This window comes from Lepeophtheirus salmonis, chromosome 1 (assembly GCF_016086655.4).
Source record: "Lepeophtheirus salmonis chromosome 1, UVic_Lsal_1.4, whole genome shotgun sequence".
Taxonomy (NCBI): Eukaryota; Metazoa; Arthropoda; class Copepoda; order Siphonostomatoida; family Caligidae; genus Lepeophtheirus; species Lepeophtheirus salmonis.
The window spans coordinates 3,994,591-4,015,139 of NC_052131.2; the positions used below are offsets into that span (position 1 = coordinate 3,994,591).

The 20,549-nt window shown below is 30.9% G+C and overlaps 1 protein-coding gene across 2 annotated transcripts; it reads left to right on the top strand.

The window, feature by feature from the left end:
* Positions 1 to 2,152: 2,152 nt before the first annotated feature.
* On the top strand, positions 2,153 to 7,232 carry LOC121114152 (uncharacterized). 2 transcript variants are annotated; one of them, XM_040708023.2, is made up of 10 exons: positions 2,153 to 2,228; positions 3,439 to 3,551; positions 4,041 to 4,064; positions 4,228 to 4,257; positions 5,781 to 5,798; positions 6,371 to 6,400; positions 6,504 to 6,530; positions 6,627 to 6,725; positions 6,783 to 6,884; positions 6,934 to 7,232. In XM_040708023.2, exons 2-10 carry the CDS (start codon positions 3,494 to 3,496, stop codon positions 7,176 to 7,178), a joined length of 633 nt encoding a protein of 210 aa, XP_040563957.1. In that variant the 5' UTR covers positions 2,153 to 2,228; positions 3,439 to 3,493; the 3' UTR covers positions 7,179 to 7,232. The 2 variants fall into 2 exon arrangements, with proteins under 2 accessions (XP_040563957.1, XP_040563966.1); XM_040708032.2 differs by lacking the exons at positions 4,041 to 4,064; positions 4,228 to 4,257.
* Positions 7,233 to 20,549: the final 13,317 nt, after the last annotated feature.

A 20,549-nucleotide genomic window follows, 5' to 3' on the forward strand; every position in this document is an offset into this window, starting at 1 on the left:
GAATTATTTTTTTTATTATTATTATTATTGTAATATGGAGAGGTTTATTATAGATAAGGGCATAAAACTATATACAATATGATATTGGAGTAGAAGAAGTGAGGTTAGACGTTTGTGCTCTTCTTTTTTTAGAATGTTTAAAATAAATTCTAGTGGTTTACCTTCTGGCTACATCGAAAGGAAAGTGATACTTTTACTCTAAGGATGGACACTGCGGGGTCAATCGAGGAGCAGCAGGGTTCACGGATTGGGAAAAACTCGATTTATGGGAGTAATATTGAAGGTGATAAGTTAGATAAAACTGGAAAGAAGATAGTATGAACTTGTCGCATGAAGAAAAAGACGAAGGAAACTCATTGAGGAGTCGTTAATGAGTTTAAATATTCTGAGAGGATCATTTCACCTAGGAGGACTCATACTTTTTTGAAAAAGGACAGCCCCAATATTGGGCTAAAGGCCATCTTAAGCGAGGGTTACACCAGCCAAACTCTACGTCCTGGTCTTCTTGTTATCACGTGCAGTATTTTCCACCATTTCCAATATCTCAGCAGTTAAGTACTCTTGTACAACAACCAAGTACACAAAGGCTCCTGCGCCCACTCGATCTGTGGTACTGTCTTTACGAAGCAATCGATGAATACGTTTAACAGAGAATTGGAGACCGGCTCTAGATGAACAAGACCTTGACTTTCCCTTGGCTTTACTACCTTTTCCTTGACCTCTCATTGTGATGGACTTCCTTTTCTAACTTGATCAAAAAAACATTTTTAACGTATGTTGTAATATTAAATCAAATATTCGATGGTTAGTCGATATTTTAATAGTGTAGCTAGTAGGTTTCTTTTGTTAATTTCATTAGAATACGTTCAACAAACTATGTTTAAATTATTATTATAGATTATATACAACATATCTTTTTATCTTATTGTGCTATTATTTCTAGATTGAAAGTAAAATTGAGTTATTTATTTCTTAAAAAAATATTATTATTCTCATTTTCTAGGTAAAATATTTTTTTTAACAGATGTAACCATCCATTGGCAAAGTACCTATAAGGAATGTAGAAATGTGTATAAAAATTGACAGTTGGACAAGTTTTTCTAACCTTTTACAAACAAAAGACAATCAACACTTGTTTCTTTAACTCGGTCAAACCTACAAGCTTATAATACAGCTTACATATTTTATCTGGAATATTAACTACTTTTAAATAATTGGAATACCTGTCGCCTCACATATGCATAAATATCGGAGAAGTCAAATTTTAACCTACTTCAAAATAGACTCCAAGAATTTAAAATGTTACTACATAATATGTAACATAGTATATATAATGGATTATCCCTTGGGATACTGGGATCTCGTTTTCTCGGGAATTATCTAGGTTTTACACAATGAGCTTTTTCATACTTTTTAATTTTTTTTTGAGGGGTTGGATCGGGTTACTAAATTCTAAAAAGCTGGACATGCAGGCCCTAAAAACAACTATATTACTATTACTTGATATAATTGAAAAACATGAGAATTGAAAATTTATTGTGGGTAGGACTCATTTTAAATTTATTATTTACTCTTAAATAATGAATAAAACAAGATACGTAAATTAAATAAATGTTCTGGGATCATGTAATTTAAAACTAGTTTGCCAAGATCCCACTCATGGAAAAAAGAATCCCTAGTAGACATCTAGAGGGGTGTCTGCAGGAATATACATATATATGTAAATATTCGGAAGTTGATTTTTTTATAAATTTAATTTTTTGAAAAAAAAAAAAATAATTTAAAAAAAATTTTTTTATTTAAAAAAAATTTACAGCTGTTCACAATTAAAATTTTTTTTAGATTTTTTAAAATCAACAACTGATAAAAAAATCGTAAAAAAATTTCAAATATGAATTTCGGATCATAAATTTTTTAAATATTAAATTATTTGGAGAATAGTTCCTAAAATGCATAGCTATTCAAAGAAAATTAAATATAATTGGGAAAATTATCTTTGAAAAATTCAATTTTAAACATCAAATTAAAAAAAACAACACTTTTCTAGTAATAAGAAAAAGGTCTTTATTTATTTTTATATTCTGATCTATAAAATAGGATGTATTTACTGTTTGAAAAACAGATGTTTTTTGCTATATATATATAACTATCTAAAATACTTGAGTTTCCACTCGTACTATATTCGTTAACCCTACGTACACAAATATTAGTAACGCTTCACATTACAGGTAAGGAATTATTTTTTCCCTAATGTTTCATTAATTTTATGTTATTGACTGTTATTTTTTCATTTAACTAAGAGTTACTAGTTTATTAATTTTATATACAATTTTCTTCGGTCAAAATATAGAGGATTTTTGAACCGATCCTAGTCCCTGCATAAATGTCCATCATCCCTTCAGTAGTTAGTCCTGCCATTTTGAAAGTCTCATCTTTAGTTTTGAAAATTGTCATTAAAAAGACTCTAGAATTGATTTGATTCTCTCACGTAGATCCTCAACAAGAAGATGATCTACAAGGGGTATATATATAAATACTGTATGCGTCATTAGTCATTGTACATTTTTTACTTTATTAGAAAGAAAGAAAAAAATAGTCTTAGTATTAATTGATAAAAAAAAAATTCACCCCCCTGCTCTGCTTTTTCACTTTATACGTTACGATTCTTAAAAATATATCGAGTTTTCTCTTTTTTTACTTCCATTTTGGAACTTTGTAACACACAACTGGCTACACAAAACTGTAAATGAACATTTTTTTAATTGTGCAATTATCCTTTAAGTTTTTTTTAGTCAAATTATAATCAATTGTGAGATATACCTTACTAAAGACATATATGTAGAGAAAAACCCTCTCAACTTTTTACTAATAACTTAATATTACAACAGTTTATATAGTCTCTATTTAATTAATAAATATTAATACCAATAACAACAAAAAAAGAAAAAGGTTATTCTTATGGTTAAAACTTGTTAATTATATTTGTGATAAAAACTTTTATGAAATATTAATTATTTAAAATAAAGTGAAGTCCAACACTTAGAACAATATGTGATATCATTTTAGTAGCAATACTTTATAAATTTAAAAAAAACGAAAAATTAAAAGAAGTTCTAAAAATCGAACAAATTCAATTCACCAAACATTTATTAAAAATTGCAAAATTTACACAATTTAATAATTCTAAGAAAATACATTATTGCAACAAAAAAAAGTTGCATTTATAGTGAAGTATGTTTCAGGAGCATACTACAAATTTCCCACAATAAACTTTATTTAAAGTGATTAACTCAATAATAAAAAATTTGTATTACAGAAAATCCCAGTTCAATAACGAAGGGTTAAACATTTGTAATAAAACTAATTAGTTAGACAATAAAAAGAATTTAATTCAAAAATATCATTAAAACAAATCAATGTATTCCTTTTTTTTCTTAGTGTTTCAAAACAATTATTATATAAATCCAATTTACAAAGTTCTACAGACTGAAATATGAGATTGACTATTTTGCTATTATTTGTCTTCAAGTGTGTGGAAATCCAAAGTTTGGGTATGTATTTAACTATCTACTAGCACAACTAATTTTACATGATTATGTATAATTCAAAATAAATTAAATGTAAATTCATTTTAGAAGATCTTATTAATTTTTACATTTTTTTTCGTTTCTATACTAAATAAGGCCATTTATTAATGATCTCATAAGTACATTTAATTTAAAGCTATCAGAAGCTCTCTTAAAATTGAGTTTAAAAACTTTATTTTGATATTTTGTTAATAGTAAATTTTCATACTTTTTATGAATATTTTTTTTTTTTTTATGTCTCATACCTACTTTTAGTGTAAATCTGTAATTACAAATTTACTATGATAAATTCATATTCACTGCTTTACCTCTGGGTCTAGAAATCTTTGTAATAATTCATCTACTATAATGATAACTCAATAAATAACTTATTGAAATAAAAATAAATATCTTTAAATAACTTTAACTTTGTAACTAAAATGACCATATAATTATTCATTTCTTGTTTTTTAGGTTCTGAAACAAAAACAGGAAGGGGTAAGTTATTAATCTTATGTTTTTAATATTTTTAAAATTGTATTCAATTTAAGACGCTTTTTTACTCAATAAATAATTAATTTAAATGAACAGTAAATATCTTTAAATAACTTTATTTTAGTAACTAAAATGACAATATAATTAATCATTTCTTATTTTTTAGGTTTTCAAACAAAAATAATACCAGGAAGGGGTAAGTTATTAATCGTTATGTCCAGTGTGAGTTATTTTTCATAACTAGCACATAGTTTTGTGTTTTACAAGTTTTACAGACTTATCTTTACAGTTTTTATTTACATTTTTATTCAGAAAAATGTGTTTTATGTTTGAATAACGAACAAAAATTTCAGTAAAAATATCCTGAACTATATATTATGTCTGTGTGTAGGTATTTTTTTATAGAATCACGCTAAACCAGAGGATGGATTTTGCTGAAAATTTTCATGTATGTTTCTAAGACTCTGGAAACTGTTCTGGTAACCGTTTTTTGCCCTTTAAGGCCATGCCGCCCTTAATATAACGATTTTTTTAACTAGAAAAAGACTACTTTAAATAAAAGAAAAACCTCGTTACCCTCTTACCATCACAAAACATTTTTAGGTTCAGTGACAGAGGCGTCCGTAGGATTCTATTTGGGGAGCTTTTTGAATTTCTATTTTAAGATATATACAAAAAAAAATATCAAACATTAATGGCCATTCTCAAAAAAATTTCAAACTTTTATACTTATTTCCAAAAAATTTCAAACTTTTATATTTATTCTAAAAATAATTTCAACTTTTATATTTATTCTCAAAAAATTACGTTTTTTGGCAAAAAATCAACAGCAGTTAATCTCTTGATTTTTAATTACAATTTTTTTAAATGTAAGACATAATTGATAGGAAGGTCAATGAAGTTTCCCAAACTAGTAAGGAAGATCATTTGACCCATATTAAGTTATTTTTGGGACACAATCTAAGAATAAACTCTGCTCACTCTATGAAAAAAGTGGTGTCAAAGCGTTTGACCAATAGCATCAAGGCCCTGGATGGTCTTTTCGTTTGTAGACTTTCTTTTACATAATTAAGTATACAAAATGTAACGGTAAATAGGTCAATTAACTTAATGAATCCATTTTTTTTATACGTGAATGATGGCAAAACTACAGTACTAGACATTAACATATTTTTTGTGCACACAATTTTAAATCTGTATACTCTTCATACCTATATAATGGTCTTCATTATGGAATAAAATGCCTATATCAATTTCGTAAATATATTAATATTGTGACTAATTACTCTTTTAATTAGAGAATGAATGAATAGATTATTGTAAAATTATTTTATTTCATTTATGTTTATATAGATAAACATATACGTTTTTGATCAGTCTAACCTATATTTCATGGCTCATAAATCCAAGAACGATTGATTTTGAAACATTACCCTTTCCTTTTTAAATATAAAAAAATAATAATAATAAAAATTAATTATTTAAAGGCATAATATAACACAGGGCAGATGAGGGTTAAAAAGTAGTATATAACTGTATTTTGATATTTTGTTAATAGTACATTTTCTTCTGGGATAATGAACTCCAGCATCAAAAAGTCCTTTATTTTATCAACAAATTTAACTCAATTAATAATCAAATTAAAGAAACGATATATAATTTTATGTATATAACTTCACTTTTAGTATTGCTCTTTATATATATATTTTATTAATTTAGGTGACAATGGACCAACTGGTAAGTTTTTAATTTTTCATATTTTATTCAATTTAATACATTCTCAACTCGTGCTTCACGGTTTTTACAATGAATTTTTTCATCCTCCATTCTAATGATTGTTGGCTTGTTTACATGAACTAATCGTGTAACCACGTCTCATCACCAATTATGATGCTTTCCATAAACGTTGGGGCGGAAATTTGCAAGATAATGGATGTCTGAAAGACTTGCTCACATAATTATTTTTGCAGAAAATTCAGCTCTTTTGGAACTGACTCGTGAGAGGTGTTAAGGCAATATGATAACCCCTTAAGATGGTAATACAATTTTTTTGTTCAAAGATTTCATTCATTGTAAAAATCGTGGAGCACACGTGAGGTAGACTGACTAATCCATCAAACTGTTCAACAAATAATGAATGACAGTGTTGTTGACCTGAAAAAAAAAAAGATTTTTTTAAATTTTATCAGCGCAGGCAATTTAGATTAACAATTTCCGATTCTTTTATGACAGAATGTATTTTTTTTTTAAATTTCATTTTACTTAGTGAATAAAAAAACCCATATTTTTTTTGTACGCTCCTTTTCTAGTTGTCGTAATCACTCCAAGCCCATCAGAGGGTAAGTTTATAATTTGTCTCATACTTAATACTTATATTTAATGCTAAGTGTTTTTTGTAAATCAATATTTATTCATTTTTTTTTCTTTTTGTCACTCCAACAGAGGCCCCAACCCTTCCTCCTGTAGGCAGTAAGTTTTTAATATTTTTAAAATTTTATTCAATTTAAGCCGCTTTTAAGCTTCATTATTAGTTTATCCTTATGATCTAATTGACTTTTACTTTAGCCGTATGCGATGATAAGAAATCTTACTGTAAAGCTGATGCCTTCAAATGCATGGACCCAAATTACTATTTTAATTGTAGGAAAAGTTGTGGATGTCGTGGTATACTATAATCAAACAGTTATAATCCTTTATGAAATTGCTTCTTATTTTACTAAGGAAATTGTCATGATGTCTCGGCAAATTGTATTATGTGGCCTGCTGGATGTCTAGAATATGAGACTTCCGAAAAATGTTCACGATTCTGTGGCTTTTGTGAAGGTCAGTTTATATTTTATAAATGAATATCTTTTTAATAAATTGTAAATAGGATGTAATGATGTATTCAAGGAGGAACTATGTCAGAAGCTTGTACGATACTGCTACAATGAAAATGTTGGATATTTCTGTTCAAAAACATGTAATAAATGCAGATGTCAAGATCGATTAAAGTACAATAGTGTATGCAGACTATTCAAAAAATATGGATATTGCAATCAAAGTACCCCTTACTATTATTTTATGAAGTTTAGTTGTGCAGTTACATGTGAATACGTGTCTTGTAAACGTGATTAGAGGTTATTTATATCTTGTATAAATAAATATGAACCTTATTGGTCATTATTTGTATAGTGATAATTTGTATATTGATATTTCTATTATGTGTTTGTATATATATATATATATACAAATTTAATATGATAATAAACGTAATATACAATAATGAAACAAAGTTTGTCTTAGTGTGTGTAGTTAGTGGCTTATTTAATTTATATACTAGAGTAGGTCTTGCCCAGCTTTTCCTGGCCTTGCACGGGACATTAAGGAGTTAAAATTAATTAAGAATTTTTCTCCCGAATATATAAAAAAAAATGAAGACCATAAAATCTTAAGAATTATTCTCGCTGCATGTTAGTGTTGGTATGTACATTATTACCCTTTTTTTATAAGGGGATCGAGTACGTTTGTCCGGTGTTGTCCAGAATATTAAGAAATTAAAATTAATTATAAACTCTTTTGGTTATTTTAAAGAAGATTATAAGATTTTAAGTAGAAATAATATTCAAGTTGAATTATTGTATGCTCATCTTTCATATCATTGTCAAAATCCTTTGTCTTCTTCCCTCTTCTTCTTTTTTCCTTCTCCGAATTTTATAATCTGCCTGTGTGCAAGCAAATTTAATGAACACACACGATAAACTATTCAATGGTCGTTAAAACAGATAAAACTCACATGATGAGTAATAAAATAATTATAAATAAAATTCATAGACTTGAGGTTCCCTCTTTTTTTTTAATTGTTCCAATGAATTCATAGGTAAATGATAAAACCTTAATCACCGACCCACATAATGACTGAATACTCAATTGGCAAAGAAAATGAGAGTCAACCGTCAGCTGATATTTAATGTTATTTCTATGAATTAAAAAAATTCACGAGCAGTAGTATTTATATAGTAGTCAACAGCTGAAAGACGAGTCTCTCTTGTTTGCTTTTTTTTCAATAGGCTGTGACCATAACAGTATAAATATATATATCAATCAGACATAAATAAACAGTGTACTTAATACTTTCTCTGCCTAAGGATTTCTTTAAAATTAAATACCCTTATTACGACTTGTACCACTTTCCTTGATATATGGCATCCCAGGGATGTCCTCTTTGCATTCTTCGTCTGGAACTTTGCACTGCTTTGAATGCTATTCTCAAAGGCACATTTTAGCTTTTAGGAAAAAAGCCGTACAGTAGTTTATGCTCTGTTACTGCTCTCCCTATATTTTGAAGAATACCCTCTGCCAGGGCTCCCATCGCTTTCTCTAGTCTTTTGCACTCCCGAAAGTCGTGTTCCAATGTCCATGTCTCATTTCAGTGATTAAATTGATCAGATGGAGTTGGATTGACCTGGCCAAAAAAAAAGCAAGGCCAAAGTGTTGCCGTAAAAATTGCAGGTTATATGTTTCTAAGTCGTATAAGTAAAGATTGTTGTATTAAAGATACTACAACTAACCTATAAATTGTCTACGAAGTCAATTTACATTATACATATTTTCATATATTATAGGAAAAATTGGCAAAGAAAAACTCCCAAAGTGGGAAAAAATGGCACAACTCTTTTAAGCTGATATCTTATTAATTAATCAAAGATTATCTGCATGTATGTATGAGTAATTGCCACAAGGTACACAGTGGATAGTTCTTACAGATGTACATCACAAGACAATACAGTATAAAGAAAAAAACAGGGGAGTTTAATGCACATGGAGCACTCTATAAAATGAATTAAATCTCGCTGGCAATTAGTTCATCTCAAATTAAAAAAGAAAAAAGGGAAGTACAATATATACAATTAAGAATATGTATGTATGTGTCTTTAGAGAAAGCTTTGATTAGCTAAAGTATTCCTTGCCTCATCAAATCTTTTTTTTATGAAGTGATTTTGTAATTTTTAAATTCTTGAGGAGGCAACGTTTCAGTATTGGGGGAGTAGCTACGTGGGAGTAAGCTCATGAAAAGGGAAAGTAACAGCAAGTAATTGTTGAGGAGTTAGCTTTTAGATTATTAAAGCAAAATTTGTATGTTCGTCGACACCTGATAACTTTCAGCAATGCCGGGTACTACGGATACTAAATAATACAATTAGGGAAGGCGATATTATAGTAATTGTCACTTTGGTTTTCTTATTTTACTCTACTCTACGTGTGTAGTATCACTAGAGCAAAAATGTGCGATAATCCTTTTTCTCTTCAACAGTTGACTAAATTGTGATTTATATAAAAATTTAGGGGGCATTCATTTGTACTTTATGTATAAAAACATACATAATAATTAAGATTATCGATTAAAAATGCCAATCGCATGTGTTCCCCCTGGTTCTGTTGTGGGTCAACAGAGAAAGAAAAGCACCTGAACTTACCTAACTATATATCCACTCCTTCTACTCCAAGGAGACCATTCACATCTACAGCTACTTCAGCAAAAGAAAGGACTTATAAATTAGGCCGATATACATTTGTTTTAGTTTTCATGGATCGCAAGGTTTGAACATCAAAAGTACTACCTACCAGTTAAGTATAGACAACCACCTTTTCCTTCATATAATTTCCCATAAGTAAAAGGGCATATTATTTCCACACAACCCTTTTGACAATATTCTTATTACATAGATGATGTAGAATAATTAGAATATGTTCTCTCAAGTTTCTGTTTTCGTAATTGAGTCAGAATACCTTTCGTACATTTTGTACAATCAATAAGATGGTTCTGGCATTACCTCAGTACCTCTCCTTTTACAACCTCCGTGACTCTCATAGTACCCCCATAAAAATCCAAGAACTTGTCTCCAGTTCGTGATAATAAATTTATAAACAGAATTGTTTGTAACATCCACATTTTCATAAAATAATTTCTTCTATATACTTTTCAAAGTGATCTGAGCCCTGATTTGTATCTCTCTTTATTGGTCTAGAGAAGTTATATACGCAAAAAAATATATAAATGAACAATATAATTTATAAATAAATCCCTAAACTCAAAAGATATGATTACTATAAACATGGTGGACAGATAATGGATGTTATTAGATAAAAGACAACTATTGAACTTTTTAGCCGCAGAACTTTTTAAACTGCCTATGGATACGTATCCGGGAACGTAGAAACTTCCTATTGTTATTCTAATTTGAAGGGTAGTAATGAATAAGATCCACGATAGAACATCCAGATCAGGAATTTGGATGGTGAATGCTGAATACCTTACAGCGGTTCCAATAAAAATAGCTCTCAGTTTTTCCTTTCTGACTGGTTGGGATTCAATTAATATCCCAGCTATTCTACTTTTAAAGCTGGAGAGAGCAAACTCCAAGGCACGTGTCTTTGTTGAAGCATTATCACATTTGATGGGACCCGAGTAATAGCAAAGGAGTTATGAACTTAGTACAGATATGTTAATGGAAATAAATTCTCTCATAATGCACACAGCAGGGTAGTCAGCAACAGCATGAACTGCTGTATTAAATAATTTACCAAAATCTTTGCAAGGAGCGTTAAAAAATAGACATCCTCTGGAGATTTGAAATTGCAAAGTGAAACTTTTCCCATCCTTAATTTTCGTAATTGAGCTCTTAATTCTCTTTGTCCATGATATCTGTAGGTTCAAATCTTTTAAAAACTTGTTGCATAAATTTGATTCGAGAGACATTCTAAAATGCCATGGAATGGGAATTATATTAAATTCTGCGGGTTTCATGAGTGGGTAAAAAATTTTTCCACATTTGAACATGGAATTGTTGCCTCCATCGTGAATGGAAAAAATATTATTTTGATAAAGCCAATCATACCAATTTTTTGGGTTCTATCATTTTTCTAAAATAAAACTTTCTATTGCAATTTTGCCTCACTACGTCAATGTCGAGAACGATGAATGAGACGGTGTTCCTTTCCATAAAATCCTTTGAATTGCTGTTAAAAGTGGAGAAAATTTATACAGATGATTGTTTATGAAATTCGTTCCAAGCATAAGCAAAGTGTAATACGGACTTATTAGATAGTTGATCGCCACTCAACGTTCGGATGTCGCGTAAGATCAATTAAAACTTTTTGGTGTGTCTTAGGAATGATTCTGGTGAGTATTGATAGTCTTCCTCCGATCAGAGATTTGGGTCTTTTGATTAAAGGTAAGCAAAATCTATGAAACAATCGATTGAGCCAAATATATTCTATTCCGATTGCTTTCTCGCCCAGCCAGGGAATAGCAATTGCTTTGCAAAATGTATTAGGTATTATTAAGAAGTTATGCAGATCGATTCTCTTCTGCACGTTAAATTTTCCACAAGAGGAGATTGCTGAATGAACATTATTATCCAGAAACGTCCAGTTCGAAAAAGGTTATTAATTTGATTTGTATATTCACGTATCATGTAAATTAATATTCAGTTTTCTTTTGCTTTCATATTACTTATTTCTACAAAATGGCAAAGTTAATCAAAAGTGAAAGAAACAGTTTGTTGCTTGTGGATAAATATCAGTACATTTATCACAAGAATGACGAAAATTCGAATGGAGGATTTTTTTTTTTTTGTTAAATGCTCTCAAAGAAAGTTAAAGCATTGCAAGGCAAGAGTTCCTACTAATTTAGACTTAGAAAATGTCACAATCCATAAATATATCCATGAACACTGTCATGAAAATGATGAATTGAGTATTATAGAATTTAAAAGGGATCTGAAAGAAAATTCTAATGCCATCAATTAACACGCTATCTTATCTCCAATAGCATGTCATATCTTAGTCTGGGAACCATTGCAGACCTATCTACATTAAGAAATATATACAGATGTGTTAGAAGCTGGAAACAAGAGATCCACAATTTCCCATTTGATCCTCTCTTTCCATATTCTATTCCACTCCAGTTTGCGGAATTGTAAGAAAATGGAGAAAAAAATTTACTCTATGATGGTGGCGAAAACGAACAAAATTGGAATCTTATATTTGGCACAAATCCAGGATTGCAAGACCTTGCCATGCATAAAAATTAGGCAATAGATAGGACTTTTAAAATCGCACCGAACATATACCATCAATCGTTACAATTCACACAATTGTTCAAAACACTTATATTCAAAGAATATTTGGACCCCTCTCAGGTAAAACAGAAGAGATATACTTAATATTTCGTCAAAAATTGAAGGAAATGATTTCAGAAGCTCCTAACTCTGTTTAGCTGATTTTGAAAGTTCCCCCCTATCAATGCACTGTATTCTATTTTCCCTTATTGTGAATTGAATAGTTGTTGATTTTTTCATTTCTCTCAAAATTTATACAAAGTTTAAGAATGAGACAATTTTCCTTGCTCGCATTTCTACCACCAAATAATGTGATCGATATATTTGAAGATTTAACTGAAGATGAAACAATCCCCATTGAATTTATTGCATATTTCGAATTGACATACGTTGTAAAATTAAGAGGAAGAAGAAACAACATGCAAAGAGATGCACCAAGATAGTCCATCACGTTATGAATGTATTTAATCGAACAGAAAATGGTGAGTCCAGGACGAACAATGGGGCGGAGGGATTCCATAATGCAATTAATAACTGTATTACATCTTCTCATCCAAATCTTTGGCATCTAATTGAAGCATTTATAAAAAGATTTTTTTGTCCAGATCAAACCTTATTCAACACGATAGAGGTGATATTATTCAACAAAATATAAAGAAATTAATAAATGTATTCTCAATATTGTTAGAAAATATGAAGAATATGATGATAAAATTTTATACTTAAAAGATTTATAATATAATTTGCATTTATTTTAGGTCTTTAAAAATTATTTTAAGAAATGTATTCTATTATTTTATGTAAGATTTATAAAATATAGATATTTGTATAAACAAAATTATAATCATTAAAATTTTATTTTATTTAAAACTTATCCACATGATTAAATCGATTATTTCCAAAAGAAATCACTTAGGTACTACAACTTTTCAAAAAAAAAAAAAAAAGAAGTAATTTAAAATTGAGTGTACCCATTACAAAATTAAAGAAAAAGTAATTATTTATAGGACCATTGAAATAAAATAATGTTATATGTATTTAATGTAGTATCCATAGGATGAAAGAGTCAAATGGCTTAAAAACACAGAAAAAATGCGATTTTCAATTTGCAGACCAAGGGCTTAAACTATTATTTTGTTCGATGGGGATTCTTTGGATGGATTGGCAGTGGTTTTTAAGGATCTAGGGTAACCCCCTACTACTTGGGACAATCAGAGGTCTCGGAACTATTCTATTTTTTTTTTTTTTTTTGTATAAGACGGGTTCCTTGGATGTATTGGACGAAGTGGCGGTGGTTTTTAAGGATTCAAGGATACCCACAAGTACCTTGACTAATCCGAGGACTTTTAACTATTTTTTGGTTAAAGGGATACCTTCCATGTATTGGCAATGGTTTTTAGCAATCCCAGACTACTCCTTGGCTAATTTGAGGGTGGAAGGTTTTCGCCCATATTTTAAGAGGTGGTAAACTATTTATTTCCCCCCCCCTTCCTTACCAATCTTCTCGATCCATTTCTTAGAAGATTGCATGAATTTAAAAAATTGCAAGAAAATTGTATTGCAATAATATTACTTACACTTGAAGGTACTCCCTTGGGGATGGCCCAACAAATATATTTAGATATTTGTCATAAACAATATTAAGCGAATTTATTATGTGTTATTATTATTCTCCATGACGTTTGAACAAAGTGCAGGCATTTTTCCTAACTGGCAATTTTCCCCAAGACAGTTTACTATGACCAAAATTAAATTATGTAATTTTATAAATATAAACAAATTACACTTGTCCCACGTCCTCGGCCCATAGATTCTAATATTTTATCTAAAAAGAGATATATATATATTTCATTTTATTCGTATAAAAGTTTTATCAAAATCAGAGAAAATGTTGTTTGAGATAATAAAAAGTCTGAGTCCTCCAAGGTGAAATGATCATCTCAGAATATTTAAACTCTTTAATGACTCCTCATTGACTTTCCTTCGTCCTTTTCTTCATCCGTAGAAGTTGATACTTTCTTCTTTCCAACTTTATCTAACTTATTGCCTTCAATATTACTCCCACAAGTAAAAAAAATCCCAATCTGTGAACCCTGCGGCTCCTGGATTGACCCCTCAGTGTCCATCCTTAGAGCAAAACTATCACTTTCCTTTTGATGTAGCCAGAAGGACAATTACAGATCACAAAGCCACTAAGATTTATTTTAAACAAAATAAAAGAAGAGCACAAAAGTCTAACCTCACTTCTTCTTCTCCAATATTTATATTCTATCTAGTTGTATGCACTTAAAAATAATAACATCTTCATATTACAATAATATTAAAAAACAGTTCCTACCAAAAAGCGAGAGATGGTTCGTGGTCCCATACAAATCCATCTGTATGCATGTTACTATTTTGTAATTTGTCAACCTTTTAAATGCTTAGATCAAGGTTATTCGCATACTCAAAAAGTAACCTGGTAACCCTGACAATTTGAGGAATATTTTGGAGGAGATCAGCAACCAGGTGGTCCATTAAAACCTGACCACTTTGAATTTAAAACTTCAATAAGTATAATTTTTTCATCAAAAATAGAATTTCAGCAAAACTAAAACTATAAATAGATATGAGTATGAGCTCTCTTAATCATTAATTTAATCCCCTTAGTGGCAGTAATGGTGTAGAGGTGTCGGTGGAAGGACTGGTACCCCCTGCAGATGTAGTCCTTCTTCATGGTATCTCACTGCTGGCTGACAGTGGATTTGAGGGCCTTGGTGTTTGAATGAATGACACTGCAGGCCCTCCCCTCGACATTCATAAAAAAAGGTGTAGTTGAGGGTTGGCGTCAGGGCTGTAGGTGGGGCCAAAAGTGTTAAAAAGAAGTTGAAAAGAGTCATTCAAAACTCATTTGAAAGAGTCTAGCAATGGAGGAGATATTTTATTTTCTTGCTGGTATCAAAAGTGACCTCTTCACCCTGCTCCAAGAAAACTATTTCATAAATAAGAACCTTTCTCAATCAAATTTATATCTATTCCATTTATTATTTGGAGTTGGTGATAAACGTTCTATACGGATAATTATATAACGTAGATACTTCAAGCTCAAGCCTGATTTCTTGAATACTACTGAATCTCTTTTGTGATTGGAAACAAGTGGAAGAGGATTTTAAACTCGTAAAGATAATGTACTTCTCTTTTCTCCGTTTTTTGATTCTGATATTACATATAAATCGGTATTTGGAACTTCTAAGTAATTATCTGTTTTTAAATCAAATATAAGAGACCTCATAACATTTGGAGACTTCTATTGGAATATCTAAATATCATTGTAATTCCAAAACGTATTGATCGAGAATCCTCTTATTAATAACTCAAACGCGTGTCACTGTGATATTGGAATATTACTCTAGCGAAGAACTAGAATTTTCGCACTACCAATTATTACAGATAATACAATTATTTGGAACTCTTAAGTGATTATGTGGCTTGAACTTGACTGTCTTAGTACTTTTGCAAGAAGAAGAAATATCAATTTTAGAATTAATGGAAGAGCTAACATGCTTTGGAAGAACAAGTGGACTCAAAATAAATGTAAGGAAGATTAAAGTGATCACTGCGTATAAGAAAACCAGTGAAAAAAAATCCCAACTAAGAAAGACTACTACTCACACTAAACTTTTAGGAATAAATGTCAAGAAACAAATGACGTAAACTTTGAAGAAATTAAAAGTAAAATAAAACGAATGTGCTTTAACTTTCAAAATTACTGTTTGGATCTGCATGGAAGAATACTTATATGAAATCAAATTATTTTGTCCAAGATTAGTCATTCAATGTGTTTGTTCCATACACTTAAGAGTTAAAATAATAATTGACCAAATGAAGAGAAAATTCATCTTCGATGGGGAAATGCATGACACAATATCATGGACTAGATTCCATTAAAAAAGTTACTGTGGGGTGGACTAGTGGGCATAAAGAAACGCTGGATTAATGGTTTAGAAGATTGAATGGGGGTCAAAGTAAATGGTAAAGTATAATAAAAGCAAATATGAAAATAATATATGGTTATTATCTGCCTGACCAGGTTGAATATAGTCATGCTGATCTTATGAAACTATTTAAAATTAAGAGAAGTTTTTGGAGTTCTATATGTATGTACTGCAAGTTTGAAGTTACTTGTGAACGTTTAATTGTATAAGCAAGGGGAAAAACCACTAGTTCGAAACCCTAGAGTATTAAGAATCTTTAAAAATCACAGTCAGAGGAAACAAACCCAAAGAGGATGGAGAGTGGTGGGGGACATAAAATTGGAGGAGTGGCAAAACGGGGGCCTCATTTTGATAAATGTATACGCATTTTTTTTAAATGCACCCTTGGTTTGTTCTGAAGGACCTCCTCTGAATTCATTTTTCCATTTACTAAAAAGTATTTCGTAAGAGAGGAACAAAAACTACATAACTCCCCCTACCTCATCTTGTTTAAGACTTATCAAAAAATTCAGCAAAATTTGTTGGGATCAACAAATGTGGCAAGGTGATTTTAAAAAGCATTCAATGCCCTCTAATTTCCCATTCCATATGGGAGGTAAATTATAGGATCATTACAAATTCGTTGCCTACAAGTAAATGGGTGAAAAAGAATCCTCTTCTAAACAGGCAAATTGCTTGTCACTATATTGGGATATTACTCTCGCAAAGATCTAGGATCTCCCCACAAATAAATACATTATTATGTGTTTGCCATACTTGATAATTATAAGTTGTTTTACTGAGAGCAATAGTTAAAATGTAAGAAAATAGTGATATGATGGTTTTAGTATTGATAGAAAAAGTTATAAAACATCAATGAAAAAATTTACATTCCCTATTTATGAGTTCTCTGTTTTTTTTAATTTTTTTTATATCTTATTGATTCATTTGGTTTTATTTTGGACATAAAAATAATATATCGTCATTGTGATTGTTGTCACGTGAGTAGAAATTTTAAAACCATTCATATTATTAGTTGTAGAACTACTGTTGGTCTGTATTACAAACTATTCCAAGCAATATGAAAGTGGGGTTGATTTAGAAAATTTTATTTCCCAGTATTATTCAAATATTTACTAATATATATCTGGATAGAATAGTAAAAAATAACAAGACGACTGAGGCTTATTCAATTCATCATTTTCCGTTCTATTAGCAAGATAATTACATTGAACTCTATATTCAAGATAAATAAATACATAAGTTTATGTTTTTCACATGATCCACTCATGTTTAGTACATAATACCCACTTATTCTTAATATATTATTGATTTATTCACTATAATATTGGGTTTTTAATTATTAAAATATACCTAATAGTAAGATAATTCATAATTGATTTAAATGCAGTTGTTTAAACTTACAAGGCAACTATTAGTAGTCTACCGTATTACATTCATAAACGTAGATAGATGTTCTCCTTTATTTTATTTTATTTTTTTCAAACCTACAAGAGTATAGTATGAAAATAAGTTGCAAGTCCCCCTTTATATAGATCCAGATATTATTTACAAACATATGTATCACGTGAAAAATCTTGGAAATAAAATGAAATAAATACATTTATCAAGCTTGTGAACGGAACACAAAATTGAATGGCGTTCCATGGAACGTGTAAATTAACACTTGAACTAAGTTCCCTTTCTAAAAATTAAAACAAGTTATTCCTCATTACAAAACTGAGAACATACAAGGTGAAGACAAAAATAATTAAACTTTAAGAGTCTTTTTCACATCTACATATTTTCATTTTTTTTCTATTTTTCGAAGCAAAAGTTGATAATTTAACAATTTTCTACACTTTTTAATTAATATGTCCTCCTCCATTCTGAATGATGGCTTCAATACGGGGACAAACAAAAGCACAACTGGCCTCGATAATGTCATAGGACAAGTTGTTCTACTCCTCCGTGATCAAGGCCTTCAAGGTATCGACATTTGGGTTCTAAGTCTTGTTCGTCTTGCCGTCCAAAACGCGACAAATAGCGAATTCTAGGGGGCTCACTTTGGGTGAGGACGAAATCCAGAAGGTAGCCATGTTCTCCTTGCAGAAATACGGCACCTTCTTGGGCGTGTGTGCCAGGGTGCCGTCTTGGCAAACATATAGTTGTCCCTGGACCCGAGGACCATGACCTGAGCTGGATCTTTAGTCCTGAAGGTTGATTGGTTGAGTTCGAATTAGCTTTTGTTAAGTTGTGAGCAATTCCCTGCAATTATTAAATAATAGGATAATTTACTAATTTCGGGCCTTTTCTTTCTTTCATTTTGAATGAAAGATTGCTTGAGAGAATAAAAGTAACAAAGTGTAATATATATAAATAAAATTTCTATACTATCATTATCAATTCCTATCAAAACTATAAATATTTAGCTGAGAAACCCCATGAGGTTGAGTGTTTAATTTTTTTTAAATGTTCCTTAATTTAAAAATAGTAACTACAATTGCATTTGAAGTTATCAGGTTACCTCCTTGATCTTTGGCAATTATTGAAATTGGTTTGAAAATTAGTAATGCCTCAGGCCAAAAAGTCATCCCTCTACCATTTCATCGACTGTTGAGCTACAAGATAAGCAAAGCCCTGGTAGAGTAAAAATGTTGCAAGAAGACTAACTACCAGTGTGCAAGAAGAAAGTAAACAAAACACCCAGTATCTACTAAAAATAATAATTACGTTGAAGTGAATGGGGAAAGCAAGGACAAGCTATCTGAGGACACAGTGATAAGAACAGTAATTTATTGTCATTATTTCAAGTTCGCTTTGCAGGAGTTCAAAGCTAGGATAGACACTCGAAAGAAAGGCCTCTAAGACATCAAATCAAATACAAGAAGAAATTCTTAGCACAATGTATCTAATGGTAATGCGTCACCTAGCTGCAGAAATAAATGCGATGCCGTTTAATATACTGGCAGATGAAACTACTGATATCTCAAGAATAGAGCAGCTCTACATCTGTGTTCTGACCGCTTCGGAAAACTTGGTACTTGAAAAAACTTCCTAGGCCTATACTCCCTACACCAATACGATGCAGAATCTATTTTCAAAAATTAGGGGATGCCTTAACGGGGTACAATCTTCAACTGAGCCTTTGTCGTGCAACATGTTTTGACGGAGCCGCTTCGTTTCAAGGCAAGCACACTTGAGTTGTAACTAGGCAGTAGGAAGAAGAATCAAGAATCACAACAACTCACTGTTACATGCATTCAGTAAATCTTGTGCAAGACATGATCAAGCATGTTCCCAAGCTCAGAAACTTTCTCACAACAGTGAAGGAATAGAAAAACTTCCTTAAATATTCCCAAAAGATAGTTTCCATAGTTAAGACTGGGGCAGAAGCTCTTGGGTGTCCGATGACTCATATAAGACCTCTCTGCCCAACACGTTTCCCTATGAAACAGAAGGCTATGAGTAATATCAAAGAGCAGCTGCCAGCTGTGAAGGAAGCCTTGATCACAATAGAAGACATTGTCATAGACAGAGACACAACATCTAGAGCAAATAAAATTTTGGCTCTCATAAAGAAAGTTAAAATGTTCTTCAGTGTTCTAGTATAGACCGAAAGTTTAAATTGTGCTCGTGTTTTTTCAAATCGTTACGGAAAGTGATGTTTTAGAAAGCAATTCTAATTATGATAGTTATACAGGTGTGCGCGTCTAAAACTGAACACTCCTTTAAATTTTACGCCATCCACATATTCGTGAATTTATTGAGTTGTAACCAGCTTATACTTCGAGGCAAGGGTCTTGACTAGTTATGAACAAAACTCCAGCAAAATCTAAATAGCAACAGTGAAACAACAGCCGATAATATGGAGAGACGTCGAGTCGCAATTTTGGAACTTTCCGTGCGGGAAAAACTACCACTGAAATTGCCAAGGCTCTGAACTGCAGCCGCACCACCGTTTACAGCGTGGTAGTCAAAAGGACTCCTAAGGCGACCACAAGATCGAAGTCAAGGCCTCGAAGATCAGGCGAAATGGTTGCTGCTGTGAAAAAGTATGTCGAAGACAAGAGAGGTTAGGTCACCGTCAGCGGCCTCTCCAAGGAGTTCAACGTCAGCAGAAGGACCATGGACCGGCTAGTTAAGAAATATATTGACCTTAAGGTCTACAAGAGAGCCCCTTGTCAAGCCCTCAAGCCTGTAGACAAAGAAAAACGTCAAGGTCGAAGAGTCTTCTCAACAAGCTGGAGAATATGGGAGGCCATATTGAATAGACATGTGTCTAAGACTCTCATCTTTCATGTTAAATAAATTAATTCGTCGACCACTTTAAAAATTACATAATTATTTAACTATTTTTTAAAACTTCAAAGTGTTCAGTTTTAGACGTACACACATATATTATAAAGCTATATTGCAGGGATCATAATATA